At 39.3% G+C, this 25,345-nt stretch overlaps 3 protein-coding genes across 4 annotated transcripts; 1 reads left to right on the plus strand and 2 right to left on the minus strand.

Moving 5' to 3' along the window:
* Window positions 1–393: 393 nt before the first annotated feature.
* Window positions 394–10,653, minus strand: LOC148846593 (anthocyanidin 3-O-glucosyltransferase 2-like). The gene is given in 6 exon segments (XM_088955983.1): window positions 394–562; window positions 8,396–8,464; window positions 8,466–9,093; window positions 9,096–9,699; window positions 10,244–10,562; window positions 10,649–10,653. Coding segments are annotated over 6 exon segments (1,794 nt in total).
* Window positions 10,654–18,389: 7,736 nt separating this feature from the next.
* Window positions 18,390–23,180, plus strand: ABI4 (Integrase-type DNA-binding superfamily protein). Of its 2 annotated transcripts, none has more exons than XM_088955318.1 (2): window positions 18,390–19,654; window positions 20,418–23,180. In XM_088955318.1, exon 1 carries the CDS (start codon window positions 18,390–18,392, stop codon window positions 19,257–19,259), a length of 870 nt encoding a protein of 289 aa, XP_088811444.1. In that variant the 3' UTR covers window positions 19,260–19,654; window positions 20,418–23,180. The 2 variants fall into 2 exon arrangements, with proteins under 2 accessions (XP_088811444.1, XP_088811443.1); XM_088955317.1 differs by having other exon boundaries at window positions 22,838–23,180.
* LOC148846595 (uncharacterized) lies at window positions 22,686–24,423 on the minus strand. Its single transcript, XM_088955319.1, has 3 exons — window positions 23,990–24,423; window positions 23,408–23,510; window positions 22,686–22,920 (listed from the first exon to the last, which is right to left on the minus strand). Exons 1-3 carry the CDS (start codon window positions 24,314–24,316, stop codon window positions 22,901–22,903), a joined length of 450 nt encoding a protein of 149 aa, XP_088811445.1. The 5' UTR covers window positions 24,317–24,423; the 3' UTR covers window positions 22,686–22,900.
* Window positions 24,424–25,345: the final 922 nt, after the last annotated feature.

The raw sequence follows: 25,345 nt of genomic DNA on the forward strand, positions 1-25,345 counted from the left end.
GAAGAGAGAGAAAAGGTGGCAAAAATTGAAGTGTAAAATTTGAAGTGTCTATTAGCTTGGAAAGAGCAACATTTATAGTACATCTGGAAATTGTAGAAAAACTAGGAAAGAACAACTAAGATAGATATCAAAACATGTAATCAGCTAGGATCGAACTCTTCTTGATCTTGGTCTTGATAGGATCGAACTCTTCTTTGGCTTGTTCTCCACCGTCCAATCTCCCTGGGTGCATGACTTATCCTGTCTTCTTGGAATTACCTTGGATCTTGAACTTCCTTGAGTCTTGGACCTGTTTGTATCTTGAATTCTTGAATTCTTGATGGATCTTGAATTCTTGAATTCTTGATGGGTCTTGAATTCTTGAATTATCCTTACCCTTCAAGCTCCCTCATCCTATGAACTGCCACCCATATGGTGAGATGGGCCTCCATGAAGGGATGGGCCTCCATCATTCTCCCCCGCTTGGAAAGAACTCGACCTCGAGTCATAGCTAGGATATGCAAGTGTCATCTCTGGTAGGTAGCAATGAAGATCAGCCACGTTAAATGTCTTAGAGATACCCATATGATCTGGTAGGTCCACTACATAGGCATTGTCGTTGATCTTCTTTATGATTTTGTAGGGACCGTACTTCCGAGGTTGCAACTTGTTGTACTTTCCCATGGGAATCCTTTCCTTCCTCAAGAATACCATAACTTCATCATCGACGTCAAATACTTGGTGCCGACGATGCTTGTTTGCTGCCAACTTGTACTTGGCATTGGTTTGTTCCAGTTTCTGCTTCATGGCTTCTTGGACGGATTGGATCTGGTTTGCCATTTGTTCTGCGGAGTTACTGACACCAGGCATCCTGGGTAGCTTCACTAAGTCCAGTGCATGATTAGGAATCTTCATGTAGACAATGGAGAATGGAGACCTACCTGTAGAGTTGTGGACTGCATTATTATATGCGAACTCGGCCTGTGCTATGGCGAAATCCCATTGTTTCAGTCTCTCCCGACAGATACTGCGAATTAAATTACCAAGGGTTTGATTCACCACTTCTGTCTGTCCGTCCGTTTGCGGGTGGGCTGTACTACTAAAATTTAGTGATGAGTCAAATAACCTCCACAGGGTCATCCAAAAGTGACTTAAAAAACTATGTATCTCGATCTGATGTGATAGTCTTGGGTACCCCATGTAAACGGACAACCTCCCGGAAAAATAATTTGGCTTTCACTGATGCATCTACTGTTTTCTTGCATGGAAGGAAGTGAGCCATCTTAGAGAACCTGCCAACCACTATGAAGACAGAGTCCATATTTCTTTGGGTTTTTGGCAAGCCTAGCACAAAATCCATGGACAAGTCTTCCCATATTGCAGTAGGAACAAGCAAAGACATGTAGAGACCGATATTTTGGTTTGTCCTTTAGCTGTCTAACAAATATAGCATCTACTCACAAAAGTGGACACATCCCTTCTTAATTTCGACCAATAATAACGCCCCTTAACTACTTCGATTGTCTTGTCCCTTCCCAGGTGTCTTGCTAATCCACCCCCATGCAGATCCTTTGTGCTCTTTTCGCGGAGGGAGGTGCAAGGGATGCACAACTGTTCCCCTTTCATAAGGAGTCAATCATAAATGTAGAAATCATCTACTGGCTTTCGATTCATACATTTCTCCCATATCCGTCGGAAGTCCTCATCTTGGGTGTATAGGTCTTTTAGGCACTCAAAACCCACAATCTCAATACTGAGGGTCTTGATGAGGGCTATACGTCTGCTAAGGGCATCAGCCACTTTATTTTGTTGTCTAGCCTTATACACAATTTTGTAGGGGAATTTGTCAAGGAAAGTAGACCATCTTGCATGCAAATCACTTCTTGATTGTTTCTGCCCACTTAGATACTTTAAGGCCTAGTGGTCAGTATAAAGAACAGATTCTTTTGCAATTAAATAGTGTTCCCATGTTTTCAAGGCTCTCACCACATCATAGAACTCTTTGTCATAAGTGGACCACTTTCTCCTGGATTCACATAAATTTTCACTAAAGAACGCAATGGGTCTCTTTTCTTGGGACAATACAGTCCCTATGCCAACTCCACTGGCGTCACATTCAATTTCAAATAATTTATCAAAATCTGGTAAAGCAAGGACAGGAGCAGTACCATAACTTTTCTTTTATGAGAGCAAAACTTTGCTCTTGCTCTTCTCCCCATTGAAATTTTCCATTTTTCAAACATTCAGTGATGGGAGCTACAATACTGCTAAAATGCTTAATAAATCACATGCAGAAAGTTGCTAACCCATGGAAACGTCTTACACCTGTGACATTTGATGGGGTCGGCCACTCCCTAATGGCTTTCACCTTTTCTTCATCTACTTTAATTCCTTCCTTGCTCATAATGAATCCCAGGAATTACAAATTATCACTCATAAATGTGCATTTATTCAAATTAGCATATAATTTATTTTCCCTTAATGCTTTGAGGACCTCCCTAATATGTCCAATATGCTCAGTTATAGATCTTCTATAAATTAAAATATTATCAAAATATACTACAACAAATTTACCAGTAAAGGGACGTAGTACCTGGTTCATTAGCCTCATGAAAGTGCTGGGTGCATTGGTTAGTCCAAAGAGCATGACTAACCATTCGGACAGGCCATCTCTAGTCTTGAAGGTTGTCTTCCATTTATCTCCGGGGTGGATTCTGATTTGATGATAGCCACTCTTGAGATCGATTTTGAGAAAACCACGACTCCATTAAGCTGATTTAGCATGTCGTCCAGCCTAGGAATGGGGAATTTGTAGCCAATAGTAATTTTATTAATGGCCCTGCTGTCAACACACATTCTCCAACTGCCATCCTTCTTGGGTGTTAGCAAAGTTGGTACTGCACAAGGACTCATACTGACTTGAATGTGTCCTTTTTTCAATAATTCTTCTACCTTTTCCAGTAAATTTTTATTCTCCTTAGGACTCATCCTATAATGTAGGAGGTTATGTAGACTAGCACCTAGAACAAAGTCAATATGATGCTGTATATCTCTCATGGGTGGGAGTTCATTTGGTAATTCCTCTGGAGCTACATCATGGAATTCATCAAATAGTCCCTGCACTTCCATTGGAATTTTATTTTCCTCCAGGGTCTCATTCATATTTTCTCTCTTTACTACTAACAAATGTACTTCACGGTTATCCTTACATTCTTTTACAAATTCAGCATGATGATGGGTAATAGTAAGGAAATTTTTTTCATTTGCTTTTGGGGCCTTAGGAACACTCTTTTCAACCATGGGTAACAAAGTGTAGCGTATACCTTCTTTTTCAAGTCGGTAGGTATTCTTCCTACCCATGTGCCTTGCATCTGTATCAAATTTCCAAGGCCTACTTAACAAAATATGGAAAGTATCCATGTCTATAATATCACAATATACTTCATCATTATACTTACTAATAGAAAAAGGTACTTTGCACCTTCCTCCACCCGTACGCCACCTCCTTCCTTAATCCACCCAATTGTGTATGGGTTTGGATGTTTTCAGGAAGTAGTTGTAATTTTTGTATTACATCCCTACAAATAATATTTTCTTGATTGCCACTATCAATAATTAAATCAAATAATTTACCCTTGACAGTACATCTAGTACGAAACAATCTGTGCCTTTGAGAGGTATCCTTATTTCTTTGGGACAACATTAATTTTCTCACAACACATGTATATTCTTCATGTTCGTATGGACATTCTTCATCTTCTCCATCAGGTCCGCAGTATACTTCCTCCTCCATATCTTCTTCCTCCTCCCTTTCCACCATATTAATTGCCTTCCTTCTGGGATAGTCACTGGATCCATGTCCAACTTCATTACATTTAAAGCATTTAAAAGGAGTAGGCTTTGCATAGGGATTACTGGGTTTAGGAGAGTTGGAAGGGTTACCTCGAGTATGTCCTCCTGTGATGGCCTTACCGGCGTTAGCTGTATTTTCCGGGTGAGAATGTTGTACTACCGGAGCTGATTTGTTCCTATCGATAGTTGCCGGTCTATTGTCACTCCCGCTGTACCAGCGATAATTATCACTACAAGCATTTTCTTGGAACATCAATTCTGCTTTCAAGGATAGGTTCCTTGCTTCCTACACACTAAGAACCATCTGTACACCAATTTTATCTCTGATAGACGGTCTCAAACCGCTCAGATAATGGGCTGCCTGCTGGTTATCACTTTCAGATAATTGATTTCTTTCAGCTAATCTTAAAAATTCAGATGTATATTCATTAACACTATGGGAATCCTGCGCACACCGTTGGTATGATTCAAACATGTACTGTTCATAATCTGGGGGTAAAAATCTACCTCTGATTAACTATTTCATGCGTCTCCAGGTTCGAACATGACCCCTTCCTTCTTTGATCCGGGTCTCTCTCATGCGTTCCCACCAAACGGATGCACCTCCTTTTATTCAGAAGGCTACTAGTTTGACTCTCCGTTCTTCTGGGATTTCCATATACTCGAAGAAATGATCGATTTCTATGATCCAATCTAGAACTCCTTCTATGCCAAGATCCCCACTAAAAGTAGGAATATCTACTTTGAGTTTAAATTCATCATCATTCCTACGGGGATTGAAATTACCTTGATTGTGCCAACTCCTATCGTTTCTGTTGTTGTTGGGAAAAACTAGAACACCACCGAATTCTAACTCATCATCACTGTCATTGTCAAGAACTAGACGTTAGGATGTAGCGTTGACGGGTGGTCTGTCGTGGTCATCTCCTTCGATTGGATGTGGATTTTTCCGGTTCCGTGGAACAATCTCCCGTAACAAGGTTCCCAGTTGTTCAGCCATCTCTGCCAACTGTTGTTCGATGTTACGTGTGACCATGCGCTGCTCTTCAATTGCTCTCCAAACAGCTGGGAACCCCTAATCTTCGTCACGGGGTGGGTTGCGACTGTTACCGTCTTGGTTGGTCATCTGACTGGGCAAACTCCCTGCTCTGATACCACCTGACGCAACGTGGAAGCAATGAAACCGGGTTGGCTATGCAAGCACCGGGTGAACACAAGCCTCTAGCGAAGCAAGAACGAAACTCTCTAGAAGAGAGAGAAAAGGTGGCAAAAATTGAAGTGTAAAATCTGAAGTGACTATTAGCCTGGAAAGAGCAACATTTATAGTACATCTGGAAATTGTAGAAGAACTAGGAAAGAACAACTAAGATAGATATCAAAACATGTAATCAGCTAGGATCGAACTCTTCTTGATCTTGGTCTTGATAGGATCGAACTCTTCTTTGGCTTGATCTCCACCGTCCGATCTCCCTGGGTGCATGATTTATCTTGTCTTCTTGGAATTACCTTGGATCTTGAACTTCCTTGAGTTTTGGACCTGGATGTATCTTGAATTCTTGAATTCTTGATTTATATTGAATTCTTGAATTCTTGATTTATCTTGAATTCTTGAATTTTTGATGGGTCTTGAATTCTTGAATTATGGGATAATATTGAATTCTTGAATTATCCTTATCCTGCAAGCTCCCTTATCCTATGAACTGTCGCACATATGGTGAGATGGGCCTCCATCAAATACATTACACACCTTGTCAGTCAAACAACTAGAATTAAGCCAATTAGAATTAGTCATCTAGTCAAACGGCATACTATGTAATTGAGCCCAAAGATAGACATACCTTAAAGGAACCTCCTTAATGCTTAATCTAGAGTTGTAGTCACTACGGGAAAATGGGATTATAGCTACGACACTTTAGCTATGGTCAAGAAAACTGTAGCTAAAACATGAAATATAACGATGGGCAATTTAATGTTCGTTGCTAGAAGTCAAATTTCTTGTAATAATTTCTTTTGATAAGCAACTTGGTAGAAAATTTTATGGCTTAAAATGTTTTTCCTTTTGATTTGCTTAGCTCCAAAAACTTTATCCCAAATACCATTGCCCCCCAAAGTTAGCCTCGAAGCTTAATTATTTGGCTAAGAAGGCTATGTTGAAGCACCCAAGGTATTGTAATCAAATGGCGGGACCTATTCCCATTCCAAGTAACTGAAAAAAGTAGGAATGGAAATTTTTACCCTCCCCGGGGATACCTGCCCCCTATCCTCCCCAATGGGGCGGGTTTTTCTGCTAAAATGATGGGTTACGGCATGGGTAGGGTACGGGATTTGGGATTTTACAACCTGTATAGGTACTACGTGTTGATTAGGTTTTTAGAGAAAATGGTAAGAAAAAGAAAATAGAGAAAGTTTGGTGGGGTAATTTTGGTAATTTAATGCCTTTCGTCATTTGACTTAACAATGGAATGGGTATTTGTCACAACATCAAAGTTAGGAGGGTCTTTTGTTGTAAATTAAGGTATAGAGGGATCTTTGTCATTGACCTCATGGGAATTGGGAGTCTTTGTAATTTACCCTTTTTTTTAATAACATAATGATCAGAATCCAATGGATTTAGGTTGAATTTGGATCAAATTTGCATATTGAATATTAATAACTTAAACTAAAAATGATTTAAATAATATAGCTTTACAAAATATCCTAATTAAAAATGACATTAATATTGTATATCTTGAATTAAAAATCATTTTCACGAGGGTTGGATCTGTGACTCTTTTAGTTAAAATACAACATTCATTTACTATCTTTACTAATAGACACAATGCAAAATTTTTATGCAAACAAAAGCATATTTGAATATATATTATCAGAGCGGGTAGAGTTGAATTCATATTTAACCAGATTATAAATAAATCAAATTCAGATTACATTTAATTGGATAGGGTTTGAGTTCGCATAAATGTTGTTTTATACTTTTTTAAGGTTTATTAATTTTTTTACAGGTCTATAAATTGAGATCCGAATCCAATAAGATGCCTCAATTTTGTTATAGAAAGTGCAGATAAACTCTACACAAATCCAATTCAAAGCATTCGTTTTCAAGTCTAAAGAGAGGATGGGTAAAGGGATGAATACAAGTGGGATCTTCTTGATGTATGGCTGGCTGGTGTATACACGATTTTTTATTGCAAGACACCTCTGTTCCAAAGAATACGATGTAATATTACTAACCATGAGAACAAGTCCGAGGCCCATGAGAACAAGTCCAACTCCAACTAACTCATGGTGAAAGATTTTTCCTAGAAGCAGCCAAGTGCCTCATATTTAAATAGAAATCTCAAACTTGGGAAAGAATTATTATTCTAATCTTAGCAATTCTGGTCTTTCCAAGTTTTTGATGGTATCACAATCTCATACAATATGTTTTTTGAAGGTATTTTTTTTTTGTCTTTTTAAGGTACTTATAAAATATCTTTGATTTTAATAAAATATTCTGAATAAAATATGTTTATAGGTCTAATTGTATATAATAAAGAGAAAATGTATGCTAACGAAGGGCTTTTATCAATCTACCATAGTCATATCTCCTTGGTGACTTTTGATAAATTTCACCAGATTAATGATTATAACAAATTTTGGGTAAAATACAAAAATCTCCGCTGAAACTTCTGACAATCATAAAAACATCTCCTATAGTTTCATTTTAATAACTATTTCTTCTGAATTTTTTAGAAACTCAACAAAAACGTCCATTCCATCACTGTCTTAAACGGAAAATGTTAGATTGATCCACCAGTTTTTTTTTCAAATATCCATTCTACCCTTTTATAAATTATTTTACATATAAAATTACTGAAATAACCCCATTTTTAATTCAACAAAAACCTCTTTTAATGATCATTTCAGTAATTTTACAGGCAAAATTACTGAAATATGTTTTTTGTTGAGTTAAAATGGGATTATTTCAATAATTTTGTATGTAAAATAATTTATAAAAGGATAGAATAGATATTTGGAAAAAAATGGTGCATCAATCAAAGTGAGGTTTTTGTTGAGTTTCTCAAAAGTTTAGAGAAAGTTATTTGTTAAAATGAAACTATATGGGAGATTTTTATAATTGTTAGAAACTTCAGAGGAATTTTTTGTATTTTACCCAAAATTTTTTCTCGAATCATGTTTGTCAATCCCAACGCGAGCCTGACTAGAAATGTTTTAGATTAAGTTTGGGTTGGACTTGAATTGACATATTTGGGTTTGACCTCGGGTTGATCCAGGCCTGAACCCAAGATTTGCACCTTTACCGGTTGGGCTGCTTGACCCTCAACCCGCCCGATTTGCACCCCTACTGTTATATTGATATGACTCTGAAGTCTGAACTTCTTAGTGAAAACACCAAAAGTGTTAAAAACATTCTGCAACGAAGTCGTTTACCAAAAAAAACAACCTGAATTCAACCACGTCAAACATAAAGACTCATATCCACTTCTTATCAGGTGGAAACCAACTACAGTGACGACTGAAAAAATGAACTGTTTCAGAGATTTCTCCGCTCTCCTCCCATCAGTTGTTGTGCATCAGATCCTCAATCAGGCGTCCTAATGAAGCAAATGAAGACCCACTTTCAATGAAAACCGCTCCTCTTCTCTCCCATCTCTTTAACCCTTCTTTTCACCTCACTGTCACCGACCATCAGAGCCCTTATACTTCTCTCCACCTCCTCTGCACTCGCCAACTCCACTCCGTTCCTGTATTCCAACCTCAACTCCACCGCCAACCCCAATTCCTTTACCAACTGAAACGCATTTAGATGCTGCTCCCCATAGAGTGGCCATGTCGCCAGAGGTACACCATGCCATAGACTCTCCAGTATCGAGTTCCATCCGCAGTGAGATACGAACCCTCCGATGGCTGGGTGGGCCAGGACCTTAACCTGAGGTGCCCACCCACGGATCATCCCTCTTCCCTCCGCTCGTTCCAAGAACCCATCAGGCAAAACTTCCTCCGGATTCGGATAAGCACCGGATATGATCATACCCTTCTCCTTACTTGCTTGACGGAGAGACCACAAGAACCGGTGACCACTCCGCTCAAGGCCAATGGCTATCTCCTTTACCTGAGCTTCGTCAAAGCCGCCCAAGCTGCCGAAGCACAGGAGCACCACCGACGACGGAGGCTGTTCGTCGAGCCATTTCATGATTTCCTTGTACTGGGTGGGGTGGGACAGCGAGTGCGACGACCGACCCTCAAGGTCAAGTAACGGCCCACCGGATAAACCTTCGGTGTTTGACCATCAGGCAGCGAGTTAACGGCATGGGATTCAAGCTCGTCAAACGTATTTATTATGATCCCCTTCGTTTCCTTGAACCTGCGACAGTGATAGAGGAACCATTTATAGCCATCCTCGTTCTTGTTCCATATGGGCTTAGGCAAGGAGAATGGAGAAACTGGGTTGACAAAGGTTGGGAATTTTAACTCAGTGTCCGCGTCCTTAAACTCGGTGGCAGTGGGAATCTGAGTATCGAGTGTTGGTAGGTGGAGCATAAGACCCAGTAGGCCAGCGGTAGAAGAGAAGAACAAGCACGAAGGGATGCCGAACTCGTTGGCTACATCGATCATGGAGGTGCAGAAGAAATCGATCACCAACCCAGCGACTCGAACCGTACCAGCACCAGAACCGGACGATATAAGTTGGGTGAGAGCGTTCCTAACGTGTGGTTTGTAACTTTCAGTGAACAGAGATGCAAACCCTTCTGGACTTGTATAAACTTCTGGCGACGGTGGATCGACCTGAGGCAGAGCAATGAAACGGATGGCAGGGATAGAGGCAGCAAGAGATTCGACATAAGGGTCAATACCGCAAGAAAATGGTGGCTGCATACACAGGACGGTGGTCAATCCAGCTCAATTTTGCTTGTGCTATGGGAGCGACATCTTCTGCCCCCCCCCCCCAAATGCTAGGCCGAAGTAAGTCCTCTATATATATGGTCCGCATGGTGTTGCTGTTTGTGCTAGTTAACCAGGACAAGGCGTCGGCCTCAGCGTTCTTGGATCTCGATATCTACCTGATGAAGTAGGAGATGAAGAGGCGCAATATCTCCCTGAGTTTGGCCAAATAAGCTACCATGGTGGGGTCACGGGCTTCATATTCACCACTGACTTGGTTGACCACGAGCTGGGAATCGTTGCATATGACAAGATGCTTAGCCTTCACTTCCTTCGGTAGAGTGAGCCCGATGACTAATGCTTCGTATTCTGATTCGTTGTTCAATGCTGTGAACCCAAATCAGAGTGCATATTCTAGCTTCACCCCGCTTGGACCATACAAAATTATTCCCACACCGCTTCCTTGTTGGTTGGACGAGCCGTCAAAGTGGAGGATCCAGGGCTCCTCGTCCCATGTCAGACCAGCTCTAACCGGGATTGGCGCCTCACTGGTTGAAGCTTCCACCGTGTGCTCAAGCTCATTTAGATCGAGGGTTGCAGTACTGAACGTACATTCTACCACGAAATCGGCCAAGGCTTGGGCTTTAATTGCCATCTGAGGTTCATACCAGATGTCGTACTCGTTGAGTTCGATAGCCCACTTCGTCAATCTGCCAGACACCTCGAACTTGAGTAGGATCTGTCTCAGAGGCTTGTTGGTGAGGATGACGATGGTGTGGGTTTGGAAGTATGGACGAAGCTTGTAAGCTACTATGACTAGCGTGTATGCCAGTTTCTCGATCTCCGGATACCTTGTTTCAGCATCCGATAAAACTTTGCTAACATAGTAGATGGGTCGTTGGACCCGATCGACATCTTTGATCAATATCGAACTGACCACATCGTCACTCACGGAGAGGTATAGCTTTAAAATATCCCCTTCCTTGTGTCGGATCAGAACCACGGTACTAGCTAAGTCTTTTTAGCTCATCGAAGGCGATCTAACACTCCGTAGTCCATTCAAAGTCTTTACTTTTTTTATGGCCTTAAAGAAAGGTAGGCAGCGATCTGCTGACTTAGACATAAAATGACTCAAAGCGGCTATCCGACCATTCAGCCTCTGAAGTTCTTTTAGTTTACGAGGTGGTCTCATATCTAAGATGGCCTTTATTTTTTCCAGGTTGGCTTCGTTGCCATGTAAGTTGACTATGTAGCCCAAGAATTTACTCGAGGTGACCCGAAGACACACTTGTTGGAATTTAATTTTATATTATACTTCCGTAAAATTTTAAAAATACTTTGCAAATCGTTTAATAAAAATTTTGAAAATTGGGTCTTAATGCCCATGTCATCTACATAACACTCAACTTTATTGTCGATTAATGGCTCAAAAATCTTGTTTACAAGTCTTTGAAAGGTTGCCCCGGCATTTTTAATCCGACGGGCATGACCTTGTAGCAATACAACCCGAACTCAGTTATAAAGGTCATCTTTTCTTCATCAGCGGGGTCTATCCTGATCTGGTTGTAACCAGAGTATGCATCCAGAAAGCTCAACAACTCATGCCCTAAGGTCACGTCTACTAGGCGGTCGATCTTGGGCAGTGGGAAACAGTCTTTTGGGCAGGCCCTATTCAGGTCGGTATAATCGACGCACATGCCCCATTTACCGTGGGCCTTTTTTACCAGAACTGGGTTAGCCATCCAGCTCGGGTAATGGATTTCCCTGATGAAGTCTACTGCTAAGAACTTCCCGACCTCTTCATCGACTATCCTCTAGCGTTCCGGGGCGAGGTTGTGCTTTTTCTGTCTAACTGCCCTGACTAAGGGATCGGTATTTAGCTTGTGAGTTAAAATTTTAGAGTCTATTCCGGGCATTTCTGCTACGAACCAAGCAAATATATCTAAATTGTGAAATAAAAATCTTACAGTTGAGAACGAAGTGGCTCATTGATCGAAGCACCGATCTGGAGGATCTTAGCCGGGTCATCAGTCAAGACCGGAATGTGAATCGTCTCCTCTGTTGGTGTAGCTCGCTCCTTGGCATACTCCGTAAGTCGCTCAAGCTCAATGTCAGCCTCTAGTTTGGATTTCCCCTTGAGGGCGGCTCCGTAGCATTTGCGAGATTCAAGGTGGTTGCCTCACACAATCCCTACTCCATAGTCTGTAGGGAACTTCATTGCCAGGTAATAGGTGGATACTACCGCACGTAGGGCATGCGTAATGGGGCAACCTACTATGGCATGGTAAGGAGATGGGGTTGCGACCACCAGAAACGTGTGCTTGAACCTTGCTATGTTCGGCCATGTGCCGACCTCCACGGGTACTGAAACTCGCCCTAGGGGTCTGACCTCCTCACCGCTGAAGCCTACCAAGGGAGCTGCAGCTTGTTGAATGCGTCTTTGAACAATATGTTGGCCAAGCTACCCGAGTCCACTAGGACGCGCTTGACTTCGAAGTTGTTGAGCCTTAACTTTATCACCAGGGCGTCGTCGTGAGGATACTGGATCCCACGTGCATCATCCTCCGTGAAATTAACCGACTTCAATTCGAGGTCGCTTCGACGGGTTCTGGTCCTCGCTTTCTATTATTGAGGTTATTTTTACTTTTTAAAGTAGTATAGATATAGATGTTAACCTATATACATACTTATTTTGCAAACATATTAACATATATACATAAATATGTATGCATACATACATACATACAATGTGGGTTCATTGACTAACCCAAGCCCGGCCTAGGCCCGAACCCAACCTAAGTGCATAAAATTACAATGTGGGTTGGGCTTGAAGCTCGATCTGGGCTTAGGCCTTAAGTCCAAATTTTAGGGGTAGGCCCAAGTTGATTATAAACCCGACCCAACCCACCCAACTTGCACCCCTAGGTGTGGTAGGTGATCTTTCTAGCAAGATCATCTCTATATGATATTGTGACACTAGATCTCGCCGCACTTACCATTGAGGTGATCTTGCAATGTGGAGAGCATCACTAAACAAGCATGACCCAAGGTTTCAATTAAGGCTGTAATCAAACTGAGCTCTAATCAAATAGTTAACGATCAAATTTGATTAGGCTTGATTCAAGTTCGATTCTTATCAAGCTCAAATTGAGTTCAAACCTTGGGGTAAGCTCAATTAGTTATTCAAGCTTGAGTTCAACCAATAAAAAGTTTGGCTTGAAAGCTCACGAGTTTAGCTCGATTAACACATACATACATATATATACATACATACATACATATGTACGTATATTATAGAATATAAAAATATATTTTATAATATATAAAAAAATATTTTTATATTTTATATAATATAAGAACATACTATATATTATAAAAATATCATATATAATATACAAATATATTTATTTTCAAGATTTTGAGCCAAACTTAATCTCAATGAATATTTAATCAAATTAGTTTGAGTCGAATTCAAGCTCAAACTCAAACATAAAAATATTTTAGGCAAGTCGAGCCAAGACATGCCAAAGTTTGGCTTGGCTCGACTCGATTACACCCCTAGTCTCAATGCATTTGCGATATCATTACATTATAGGGTGAGTCCTTCCTAGCCTCATCGGGCTAGTTCGTTCTCGTTTTCATGTCTCGATCATGTTCTTCTTCAGAGTTGTTTTCCGACTAAAGAATTGCATCATAAAATAAAAGAAAATTTTATTAAAGAAAATGAAAACAGAGGTTAAAAAAAGCTTGGCCCAAAACAAAGGTTGAGCCAGCAAAAGTGAGCTATATAAAAATTACAGCCCAACCAAATGCCCATAATCACAAATGTACCCAAACCAAAATCAAAACACTCCCAGCAAAAGTTAAAACAACATTGAATAACCCAACTATGACCCAAAGAAAACTACTTACTTATAGGTTCAAAGTATTGATACGTATCAGCCCATATCAGCTGATATATATCATTCCAGGACCTCTTTGATATGCCCCTATAGTGGGTGTATCGGGGGATTGACCGGTTCAGGAGGTGGAGGAGCCCTAAATTGCCCCCCCTGAATCAGTTTTGAAAAAAATAAAATAAGTAAAAAAAAAAAAGGTATCACTTCGCCCGATATGCCCGTATCGATATTTTGACCCCAAGGCCCAGCTTAAACCAAATTATCAACATAGAGGTCCACTAGTCTTCGCACTTTTGGGTTTCTAGGAATGCCTTCCAAATCTATACATCTCAATTAGGATTCAGGAATTACCTTTCAACATTTATATAGAGAAGCAAATCAGGCAGCGGATTAATTAGTGTGTAATGTTTTTTCTGATAATTTTATTGGTATTAATTGTATTCCTTAGGATCTAAATCTACCCAAAAAAATATATACATCTCCTCAACCAATTCATTTGCACCCTTTCAAGGAATTCAGCATTAATCATAGAAATGCACCTGTCTTCAAAGTTTTTGGCTATCAGGCAACCCACCAAATCTGTATGCTTCCTCAGCTGAATCCTTCAGCATCTTCAACCTCTTCATAGGATTCCTCATTCAAGCCATACCAATAACCCTTGGAAGATATGCAAATTAGAGGACTTAGGCTTCAAAAACTTACCCACTCGATCGAATTGACCAAAAATATGCAAAGGGGCATTTCCCCATTTACAAGAAATTACATTACAAATACAATTAAATACAATTAAGAAGAATAACTAAGTAAAGAATATACATGTAGATTGTAGAGAATTAGCCCCAAGTTTCAAAATATCGATATAGGGTGATACGTCGGTAGGGCGTATTGGCCTGTATTAGTGTTGTTTTTAAGTGTTTTTTTTTTAATTGGTTTAGAGGGGCCGGTTTAAGGCTCAAATATGATACACATCGATCAATACAGGCCAATACATGACAAAATTTTGAACCTTGATTGGTCCTAATATATACGAAGCTAAGACCTTCCATTTTGCTACCTCTACCAAAGGGTCCCAAGAGCAATTTTGTCCCTCACAAGATGATAGTCAAGCTTTATATATATGCTTAGTACAAGCATGAAAGAGAGGATTGATCATGTGGAGAGTACTCAAGTTGTCACAAAATGGTTGAGGTAGAGCCAGTAAGGATATGCCTATGTCTTCTTGTAAGAGAACATATGCTTAATACAAGCATGAAATACAGGATTACTGCTTGACATGTGAATAGCCCTCAAGTTGTCCCGAAATAGTTGAGGTGGAGCTAGTATAGGCTCATGAGTACAAATACAAATATGTAGTGTAAAACCTTGTATTTTGTATTACTTTGTATGTATTGTATTTGTAATTCTTTTCAAACCGATCCATAAGAGAAGCATGGGCCATGTAATCTCAACCATGGTTTTTAAAACCAACCTGGTGACTGAACCGTTCAGGCGTCCGGTTAGTGGTTTGAACGGTCAGTCTGTTCTAAAAAACAAAATTAAAAAAGTTGAAAAATGATCAAAACCGTTCGAATGATTAATCGGCTGGTTCAGTAGTTTTCTAACCAAAATCAACGGTTTTGGGAGAAAAACAGAACCGATCAGATGACCGAACATTTGATCAAAGGTTCCAAGAAAACACAATAACCAGTAATGTTGCCTCCGCTAATGGGACATCTGGCCCAATCTGCATCACAAAAATGGAGTCCAATATCAAGGGAACCCTTGATATATCTTTGCTTTAGATTCTCTTTATGCCAATTAGCAATGGATTGATAGATAGGGGTCTGCATATCTTGGCATACATGATTGATAGATAGACATAGAGATAGATCTGGCTATATGATAGTGAGATATTAAAATTAATAAGGCACCCATCACTTGTCTATATATGGTGGGAGCAATGGATGTATTATGGCCATGATGCAAGGTCTCCTTAGATGCAAATCACATCCTTGTACCCTTGGAATAAAAAATTTTCTCTGCCAGATCAATAACAATCCATCATATCATTTAGTACAGAAAATTTTCTATACCAAGGGTACAGAGAAATAACACTCCACCATTTAACTGATGCAATTCAATACCTAAGAAAAATGAAAGATTCCCCTATATTTGTGATTCAATCTTATCAATCAATTGTTGCAATAGAGAATTATTGTCATTGGTTATAACTAGCAATATCATCAACATAGAGCAATAAACGCAATATCATCAATTGAACTTTGAGAACATCTCCTATATTTATATGTCCCTATTCATGGGGAGATATTCCCAATGTACAACTGTAATGATGTGTGGGTAAGTGTAGGCAGAATTCTTGTTGGGAGGAAATCTGGATTGTTATCACTAGCCTTGGACCTCCTCTTTTGCGTGCTTTGTCCGGTGTAATTGCAACTTTTTGCGCCCAACCATCAACCAACCTGCATGTGAATGATGATTTTGCTTCACCCTAGCTACGACATTATCATTAATTGATTTAAACATTAGATTAAAAGAATTGCACAACTTACATCACAAATATAATTAGTTGATGAACTAATTGATTAGCTTTAGTGCACTGCATTTACTATGATTTTTGTGATAACAATGAGTAACATATCAACCCAAGGTGGTCTATGTAAATCATCAAATCCATGTTAAAAGTAAAATAAAAATAATTAAGCAAATCTAAAAATAATGAATATAAAAAAGTTCCTTATTATTCCAGAAATAAAAGCATAAAATGTCATTAGCTAGAATTGAAATCCATGTCTATCTAAGAGACTTAACTATAGGCTTTGACTTTCCATTGTTCTAAAAGTTGACTAAAATGGAGGCTTATGTGTGACTGTGATCTCTAATGTGGTGTTTGAAATTCTGAGTCACACAGAGTGGATGATCAAGCTATGAGACAAAAATCCTTAGGCTCAGTTTTGGAAGGAATATAAATACAAATATATACAGTATAATTACATATAAAATACAAGATTTTACGCTCTACATATTTTGTATTTGTACTCTTTCCAAATGGAACCTTACGTCCCGTTGGACTTGATTAAAGAAAAAACAATTTAGAATCAATGATCCAATCCTTTCATGGGGAACGTTTCTGCCCGGTGCAGAACTCTGTAGATATACTATAGTTCTTTACCAGCAGAAATGATCACAATGAACCCTCATGCATCGCCATGTTAATGTGCGAGGTAATATTAATTCATTTATAATCCTGACTTGAGGAAAACCTCCATTAGACAAATTTGAGTTGTGAAGTTGTGATAACCCTAATCAGTCATCAGATGACCCCATCATGGGTCTTTTTGAAAACCATTAATTTGTTCTGATTTTCAACATAACTGAATATATATATATATATATATATATATATATATATATATATATATATATAAGGAAAATATACTTAGACAGATGGTAGGACTGTAGACCCTTTTAACCTATAAATAAGAGTTAAGAAAAATAATATATATAACACTCTTACCAACATATTGAGAATTAGCTAGAAAGTGTGTAGTATATAGTTTACCATTCAAACAAATAAAAATGTTGGGCCTAGTTGATTTCATCAACTATAGCATGCAGTAAGGTTTCTTTGTATTCTGAAAAATGTAAAAACAGAAGACACCAGAAAATGGGGTAACCCACAGATATCACATATCTATCAATCTGTAGCACCCAACATGGGGAAATCAAACCATTGGCCTTTCTCCCTGACACCTGCACCACCAACTAAAGGGGTCTCTCTATTGGCAACCCTACAGACCCAATATGGTTTTAACTAATTAGAAATATTTGTACATGCTAACAATATCAATCCAACTGTATGTGTATATGGTCGTAGCAGAGCTTTTAAGCAGTGTTCATAGAGGGCATCAATCAAACAGCTAGTACGTTTGAAAATTTTTTTTTGGTAAAAAAACAGTACTTTTGAATCAATCACACCAAGAAATTGGTTTCATCGGATTCATGTTCTACCCATTTCGGAACTCGTAAGTGAGAAAAGATATATATCCATATGTGATGCAGAAGAGAAAAAACATTAATAGCATAGCTTGTTGCAGCTGGCCAGGCCACCATCCAACGCCCCGTCAGAAATCGATTTTCATGCGCCAATGGGAAGGCCTCGAGCAAAAAACAAACCTGAGACTGCCTGGCGACTAGCGGTAGAGAGAGAGAGAGGAGAGGGCTACTAGTTGTATTCGTTAACCGAGACCCTAATAAAGGAATTAAGTGGGATCCATGCCGTAAGAGGAAGAAATAGTACACGTGTTGTTGATTTTCTGAACCTCATTACACGTGGTATTGATGGGATAATGGTCGATAGCATGCAAGCTAGACAAGAGAGAGAAGAGAGAGAGAGAGAGAGAGAGAGAGACGAACGAGGGGAGCTTTTGATTTTTGAAAAGAAGAGTTTTCAGGAGATTTATGGTGGGAGAGGTTTTGGTTACTCTGTAGATTTATGTTTGAGACGTCCAGCTTCTAGCCCTCTCTCTCTCTCTCTCTCTCTCTCTCTCACTCTATTACTGAATACTGAATTTGGTTATAAGCAAAGGAGAGAGAGAGATCAGATGACCACCGCCCTCAACATATATAATAATATATGTGAAAGATGTAAAAGAGAGGGAAGGAGAGAAATCCACCACCGCCTTTGGCCTCCACAGACAAGGAAAAGAAGTTCTCTCCCTACAGACTTGCACCCAATCCTTCATTTTTATCCACCCATCTTTAGCTTGCTTAGAGACAAGCATGGACGATGCAGGCCGGAAACACCCAATCCAAGACTCATCCAATATTACTTCTATCGCCAGCACCAGCAGCAGCTCCACCACCAGTACCAGCGCCAGCACCAACGGCGGCACCACCACCACTAGTAGCGGCAGGAAGTGCAAAGGCAAGGGAGGACCAGATAACAATAAATTCAGGTACCGAGGGGTTCGGCAGAGAAGCTGGGGCAAGTGGGTCGCTGAGATAAGGGAGCCTCGTAAACGCACCCGTAAATGGCTCGGAACCTTCGCCACCGCCGAGGACGCCGCTCGGGCTTACGACCGAGCAGCTCTTGTCTTGTACGGATCAAGGGCTCAGCTCAACTTGCAGCCCTCGCCGTCTGCGTCTCAGACCTCGCGAAGCTCTTCTTCATCATCTTCCACTACTTTGTTAAGGCCTCTGCTTCCTCGTCCAGCTGGGTTTGGTTTCACTCTCACTCCTTCCACCTCGACGTCCTATAACGCCGTTAGTTCTTCTCTACTGTGCCCTAACGTCGTCACACATGCTCCTCAAATTGTACAACAGAATCAGTACCAGCATCAACAACAACAACAACAACAACATCAATATCATCCGTCTGATTTTGATTCTAATGCTGGAGCTGGATCCATCACCGCCTATTTAAACCCTAACTTCCAGGGCCGTTTGTACGATGATATTGTATCTCTGGCAGGCTCCGTCGACTCTAGCTTGTCTCTCTCTTGTCAAACGGCTGTTTCCTCTCAGCCGCCGGAAGTGCATCCGCTGCCGATGACCGATGAATTGGGTTCTCCGACGCTATGGCCGTACCCTGATGATTACCCTACTACTTGTCTCTGGGACGATGGAGATCCTTTCTTATTCGATTTCTAAACTTCATTCCATCTATGTGGATCGATGAAACTCATGTTATTTAACATCCTGGTTATGCCCAAAAAAAGGGGAAAAAAGAGGAAAATACTCCACTAGTTCTGGGGAGATAATCACGTTACACTTGGAGTTGATATCTCTGCAACTTTTTAGGGAATCTGCAATGACAAGGGGCGGGTGTACTCTGCATGCAAGCTCTCTGTCTGTATTTCTATCTCCTTAAATTAGTTTTGATTTCCCATGTTTGATCTGAGACCATCTACTGAGTCCGATTGCAACTGAGCTCGCTAGCACCATTCAACTCAGGGAGCCCAAGTCTTGAAGATGAAAAGGATGAGAGACAAAGAAACTGTAACCTCCATTATAAGAAGAATTGAACAATCTGGGTTTAGTGGCAGGTATGGATTTTACTTGTAAGCGAGAACATTTTAAGGTATGATGATGATAACCCTAGCTTTGCATCTCAGGAGATGCATGCAGGCTTTGTATGTCAAACATGTTTGTTCATTACTTTTAATTTGATTTCATTCTTATTTAAATATTAATGAAATTGAACACGTTTCTGTCAATTTCTATACAGTACATCAGGTATTGTTAGGCGTTGGTGAATCTTCTTTAATTTTTTTCACTTTTCCTAAAGAAGAAAAGATTTTCCCATCTCAACTGTTTAATTGCAACTTTTATATAAACCAGTGTAAGCCAAAATTTCCTTCTTTTTGATGGATTACAACTGAATGAAGATTCAATTGCCATGCATTATTAATTATCACTTCATCTGGTATATCTTCTTCATATCTTTGTACTCTCACCAAATTGCTTGCGACATTAATTATATGATTTGTGTAATATATGTTCCTGCTTATGAATGTGTTTTAATTATGAACTTATTAATAGCTTACAGAATTAAGTTAGTTTTTCTTGCTGTCTTCATGCATGATCTATTCTAAGGAATATAAGGTTTCATAAATTCTTATATATATGGTGTAGGAAATGACTTTTTTTTTTCTTCCTTTTTTCTGGAGGGGTTTTATACTCCAAGAATAGGGGATTTTGCATTTATGAGTCTTGTTGATTCTTGCTACCATCATCAGTTTCAGAAGTTAAGGGGTCATTGCTTAGTGCAACGTTAAAATCTCAAGCTGAACAAGTGTGAAAATGCAGGATTCAAGTCTGAGAGAGGTCACTCCATGCAAATAAATAAACAAATAAAGCCTAAGCTTAGGTCCATTTCCAGGCTTTCCAGCAACAGCAACCCTCCCAAGAAGACGATAGCCTGGGTCATAATTGGGTAATGGCCCATCAGTTTCAGTAGGAAGTAGTCCATAAAAATAAAATAAGGATTACAGATTTACAGGAGGATACAAGTCTATGGATGTATTTTTTTGGGGCAATGTAAACTTACACTTAATAGCTACAATACCCAAGAAATTTTGGGGAATGTACTAATGATGTTAAAATGAAATTTTCTCCAGAAATCAGAAAATTAAGAAATGTGCAGAGTTTTAAAGACCCAGTAGGTCCCATCTCGTTTTCCTCAAAACTGTGGACTATGGTAATGATAGTTGTGGGTAGTTGGACAGGTTGAACTTCTGGTTTCTTAAAGAGGTAATTTTTTTATTCTTTTCTAAAAGGAGGGCAGGGACAATGATAGTTAAAGAGGAAGGAAATTTCTTTACACTTTGACAGTGCACAGGTTGCTACATGGAATAATAAGTCTTTTTTCAGGTTCGTTTTTTAATTAAAATATTAGATCTTTGTACAGCCTGTACTCTTGGGAAATTTTTTACTATAAGGTGGCTCTAGGGCTGAACATTGTCGTGGACCTAAAGGGTCCCGGGACATATATTATAGGCGGGATTATCTGGAAAGATTCCCTTAATGGGCCCAATTAGGGAAGCATGTACAGTCGTAGAGAGAGAGACCCAGTAAATATATAGGCTTGTTCCCTGGGCCCATCGATCATGTTAGGATGGATAGATGGGAAGTGGGATTGCCTAGTCTGGAAATCTTCCCTTAATGGGCCAAATTAGGGAAGCTTGCAGAGAGAGGCCTAAGCCATAGGCTTGTTCTAATAGGCCCATTGGTTTTGGGTTGGGCCTGCGGAATTGTGTATTGTATTCTTGCTATTGGAGTTTAAACAAGTGTAGGCCTTATAATATCATTATATTTTCTCTTTCCAGTGGACTGGATTTATACGGAATGAAGTTTGTGTTTGTTAATTACCTTGAGGAACTCTCTCTCTCTCTCACTCTCCAATTTTCTTCTTCCCCCACCCCAAATGCCATTCTTTGTTTGCAATGCAAATCCAAACTGAACAGAAAATTTTCACCCGGTTCACTTTTGCATCCATTTGTTTGTAACTATGATTTACACTCTTATCTGATACAAAATTTGTACTTTTGTCTCATATGTACTCATAGGCAGTGCAAATTTTACATCTCAAAGACTAATGAAAAATTCACCACCTTCTTCCTACCTCATTTCTCTCTCATATAATAAAGTAGGGGCCACATCAATACATCATCTATCTTCCTACCTCACTCCCAAACAAATAACCCTCATATCTCCATTCTCTTTAATATAAGGTGGAGACAACATCATTTTACTTGCTTATTTTACTTGTCAAAAAACAAATAAGATAAGAGTCAAATCTGAAGCAAAAGCAACATAGAATTTACACAGCTTATTTGCACTCCTATGCATTTACACGAATACAAATGAAATTTGCACTGCAGACAAACTGAGCCTAAGGATGATTTCTACAGCGTATTTGAATAATATGAATTCTTTTTCTCTATTAATCTCTCTAGATTTGCACTTTCAGTACCATGTTGTCAAGAATTTCTGCATTCATATATTAATTTATAGGATTAGACTGCAGGTTAGTTATGGGTAATGGTAGTTGCAATAATTTTGTGCCCCACACCTTGTTAACAAGTTATAATTGTCACTCTGACTATATCCTAAAACTCATGAGTCAATTTCGGCCCATAATACCGTAATTCTAGTGATTAAATGAAATGATGCATCATCATGCATGGTGTCCTCAAAGCCTTGGATTTTCTTGTAACGACTCTACATGCTATAATGCATATTTACTAATTCTTTCATCAAGCTTTGTTTCTGTTGGCATAAAATGGGTAATATTCAACCATAATATTTCCTGGCATCTAAATTCAAAAAATAGCCTCTTAAAAATTCAGGAGAGATCAGTAAGAACAAAAATACCTCCAAACAAAGAAAACTGGGAACCATTTGAAGTTGGATAAAGAACAAATTGAAAAGGCAAAACTGCAGAGTCGGAGAAAATGTTTTGGAAACCAATATCCACATGGTTTGGCTTCAAGGAACCAAATATTACCAGATCGATTTTCTTCTAACTGATGTATAGTTTTAATGTAGTGTTGTTTGATATTTGATGTAGAAATGTAGGAAAACAGAGAGCACCTTGATGGAATGTTTTGAACAAAGTGAATTGTCTGTGGTTCTAACTCGGGAAAATTCAGCAACATTTGAAGTTTTTATGGACCATTGCATCTGAGAACTTACTGAACTGATCCATCATTTTGGAGGGTTTACAGGCTTGCTGTATTAAGCTGAGGACTCCACACCCTTGGACTGTTCAATTATATTGAAGGACTGGATTACTTGCTGCTACTCCTTCCTGCACTCATTGTAAACCGGTAATTGGGTCACTAGCTGATTGAATAATTGGGTCACTAGCTGATTGAATAACTTCAAACAAAATTCCATTGCATAGTCGGTTGCAATCTACTATTTTCATGTTTTTTTGGTTGGTGACAAGATCAAATTGATAATCCATATTAATCTGCAGAAGAAAAGTATGATGATTTGCAATTGTATTATACACTCTTTCCTGTTGCGAATGAAGCAAGATAGAGCCTGTTTCTCTTGCTACAGAAATTGTGTGAGAACTAGAAGAATACATATTCAACTTCAATTATACAGATATAAATAACTCAGCAAAAATAAAAGAAAATTTATAAATCCAATCAAATCAGTTTCATTCAATGTGACGACTACACAATCAATAAAAGAATTGAACAAAAATAAAACATCTGATACAGAGAATTCTTGCCAAATTCGAAATATAAAAAGAACAATCTAGGTGATCAGCATGGCATATTAACTAAACTCCGAATTTCTCAGATAATTTCGCAGCTTTATATGAGATGGAGGATCCTTATGCTTCTTGAAATGTTTGGAGGCAGCTCTCAAGACCCTAGTCCATCCCTGAAAAGCAATTTTGAAACGAATTGATGAGATCAAAAAGAAATGAATTCAAACAGCTCACGATGAAAACACTTGTTATAATGAATCAAGACAATATTCACTAAAATCTAGGGGATTAAACGTAACAACCGAGAAACAGAGCTTGGGAAACAAATTCGAGGCCCCAGCTCTGAAGAACTGTACATCTCAACTTTCATTAACGTTGAAATGGTAATACCCATCCATCGAGGCTATACTATACTACACACCCACTCTATCTTCGCAAACTATTACAGCAATAGACTTTTCAATGTACACAGGAAAATGTTGTATGCGGATTACAACATTCCCAGTGACCAAGGAAATTTCTTCTAAAATATAAAAACCCGAAAATTCTCAAATGGGGCTTTAGATTTCAACAGTCCAAAGGCTAATTCATTATCACGATTTCAGACAAAAAAATAAATAAATTAGATGCTTGAATCAAAATAGCAGCTTACCTTTCTAGGTGTAGAACCCTTAACAGGAGTTGCACCAAGGTCGTTGCACCTCTTCTTCTTGAACGTGGTTATCTTCTTCTTAATCTTCGAGCTCATCTTCCTGATCTTCTCCTGCGCAACTTTCTCGAACCCGTCTGAGAGCTTCCTTCGTACTTCCATGGAAGTAGCAGCAGAAATGGAGCTGTATCTGCGAGGAAGCAACGGCGACCATAGTTCGCTCTGCGAGTAGTCAAAATCGAAAGCAGAGTTATCTGGGAATTTACCGAGAAGCTCTCGAGACATGGATGGCTCGAGATACTCCACCATCACAACGCGTTCTATGATCATATCTTCCGCCTTTCTTACTTTACTGTGATTGTTCGAACGAAAAGAGAAGTTATGCTGAAGGGGGTTGGAGAACTGAGCTAACTGTCTCTGAGAGTGAAAGGGGAGGGAGAAATAATAAGTAACGGTAGCGTGTACTTTCCTCTTGCTTCTTTTCTGTTTTCCGAAGTTACCGTTGGGAAATTCAAATATTTCACGACAAAAAAGGTCATTTATTTAAACACCGTCTATAGTTCGATGAATTTCTTGAGACATACCTATAATTTGCTTATCATTAAAACGCCCTCTATAATTTCCAACTGCTTTAGTGTTGAACTTGTCGGGTCCAACCCGAGTTTTTGCATGGGTTGGGCCTGAATTTTCGGGCTGTGAGCTTGGACTACGCGAAAAAACTAAGGGCTGCCCTAAACTTGGGCTTGGGTTGATGCATCAGGTGGCTTGTAACCGATTCAAGCTGAGCCCAACCCAACTTGAGCTCACCTGAGAAAAATACATGTATATGTGTATTATATTATATTTATATATATTTTTTCTAATTATGTATGCATGTGTAAATGAAATTTGTATATATTTTCAATCAATTCTATTATTAAATTAGGCTCATAAAATCAAACATAAGATGGTTATGTAAAAAACAAATACATAATTTCTTTCAAACTTGACCAATCTGGCCAAGTCTGACCAACTCAGCCTAGCCTAGCCCAAGTTGAGCCGCCCAACTTGAATTGTGTTGTTTTAAGCTTGGGTTAGGTCTAGGTTGAGAAACTAATCTCGGGTTGGGCCTGGGTTGACCTTCAACCTGCCCAAGTTTCACCTATGTGCTTTAGTCCCCGTTTAGGAGGGCTTTCATGCATGCAACAGCTTCTGGCATCACATAAGTGAGTCGGGATCTCCTGTCCAAAGCTTCCTACCCATGTCCCTACCTACTCCATAAATTTTGGACACATGTCCAATAGCATGTTTTTCTCCTTCACATGTGCAGAATTCAATGGGATGCAATGGGACGGATGTTAAGTCCATCCCATCAGAATT

Source organism: Nelumbo lutea, chromosome 7, assembly GCF_056320005.1.
Source record: "Nelumbo lutea isolate HS-2025 chromosome 7, American lotus-T2T, whole genome shotgun sequence".
NCBI lineage: Eukaryota > Viridiplantae > Streptophyta > Magnoliopsida > Proteales > Nelumbonaceae > Nelumbo > Nelumbo lutea.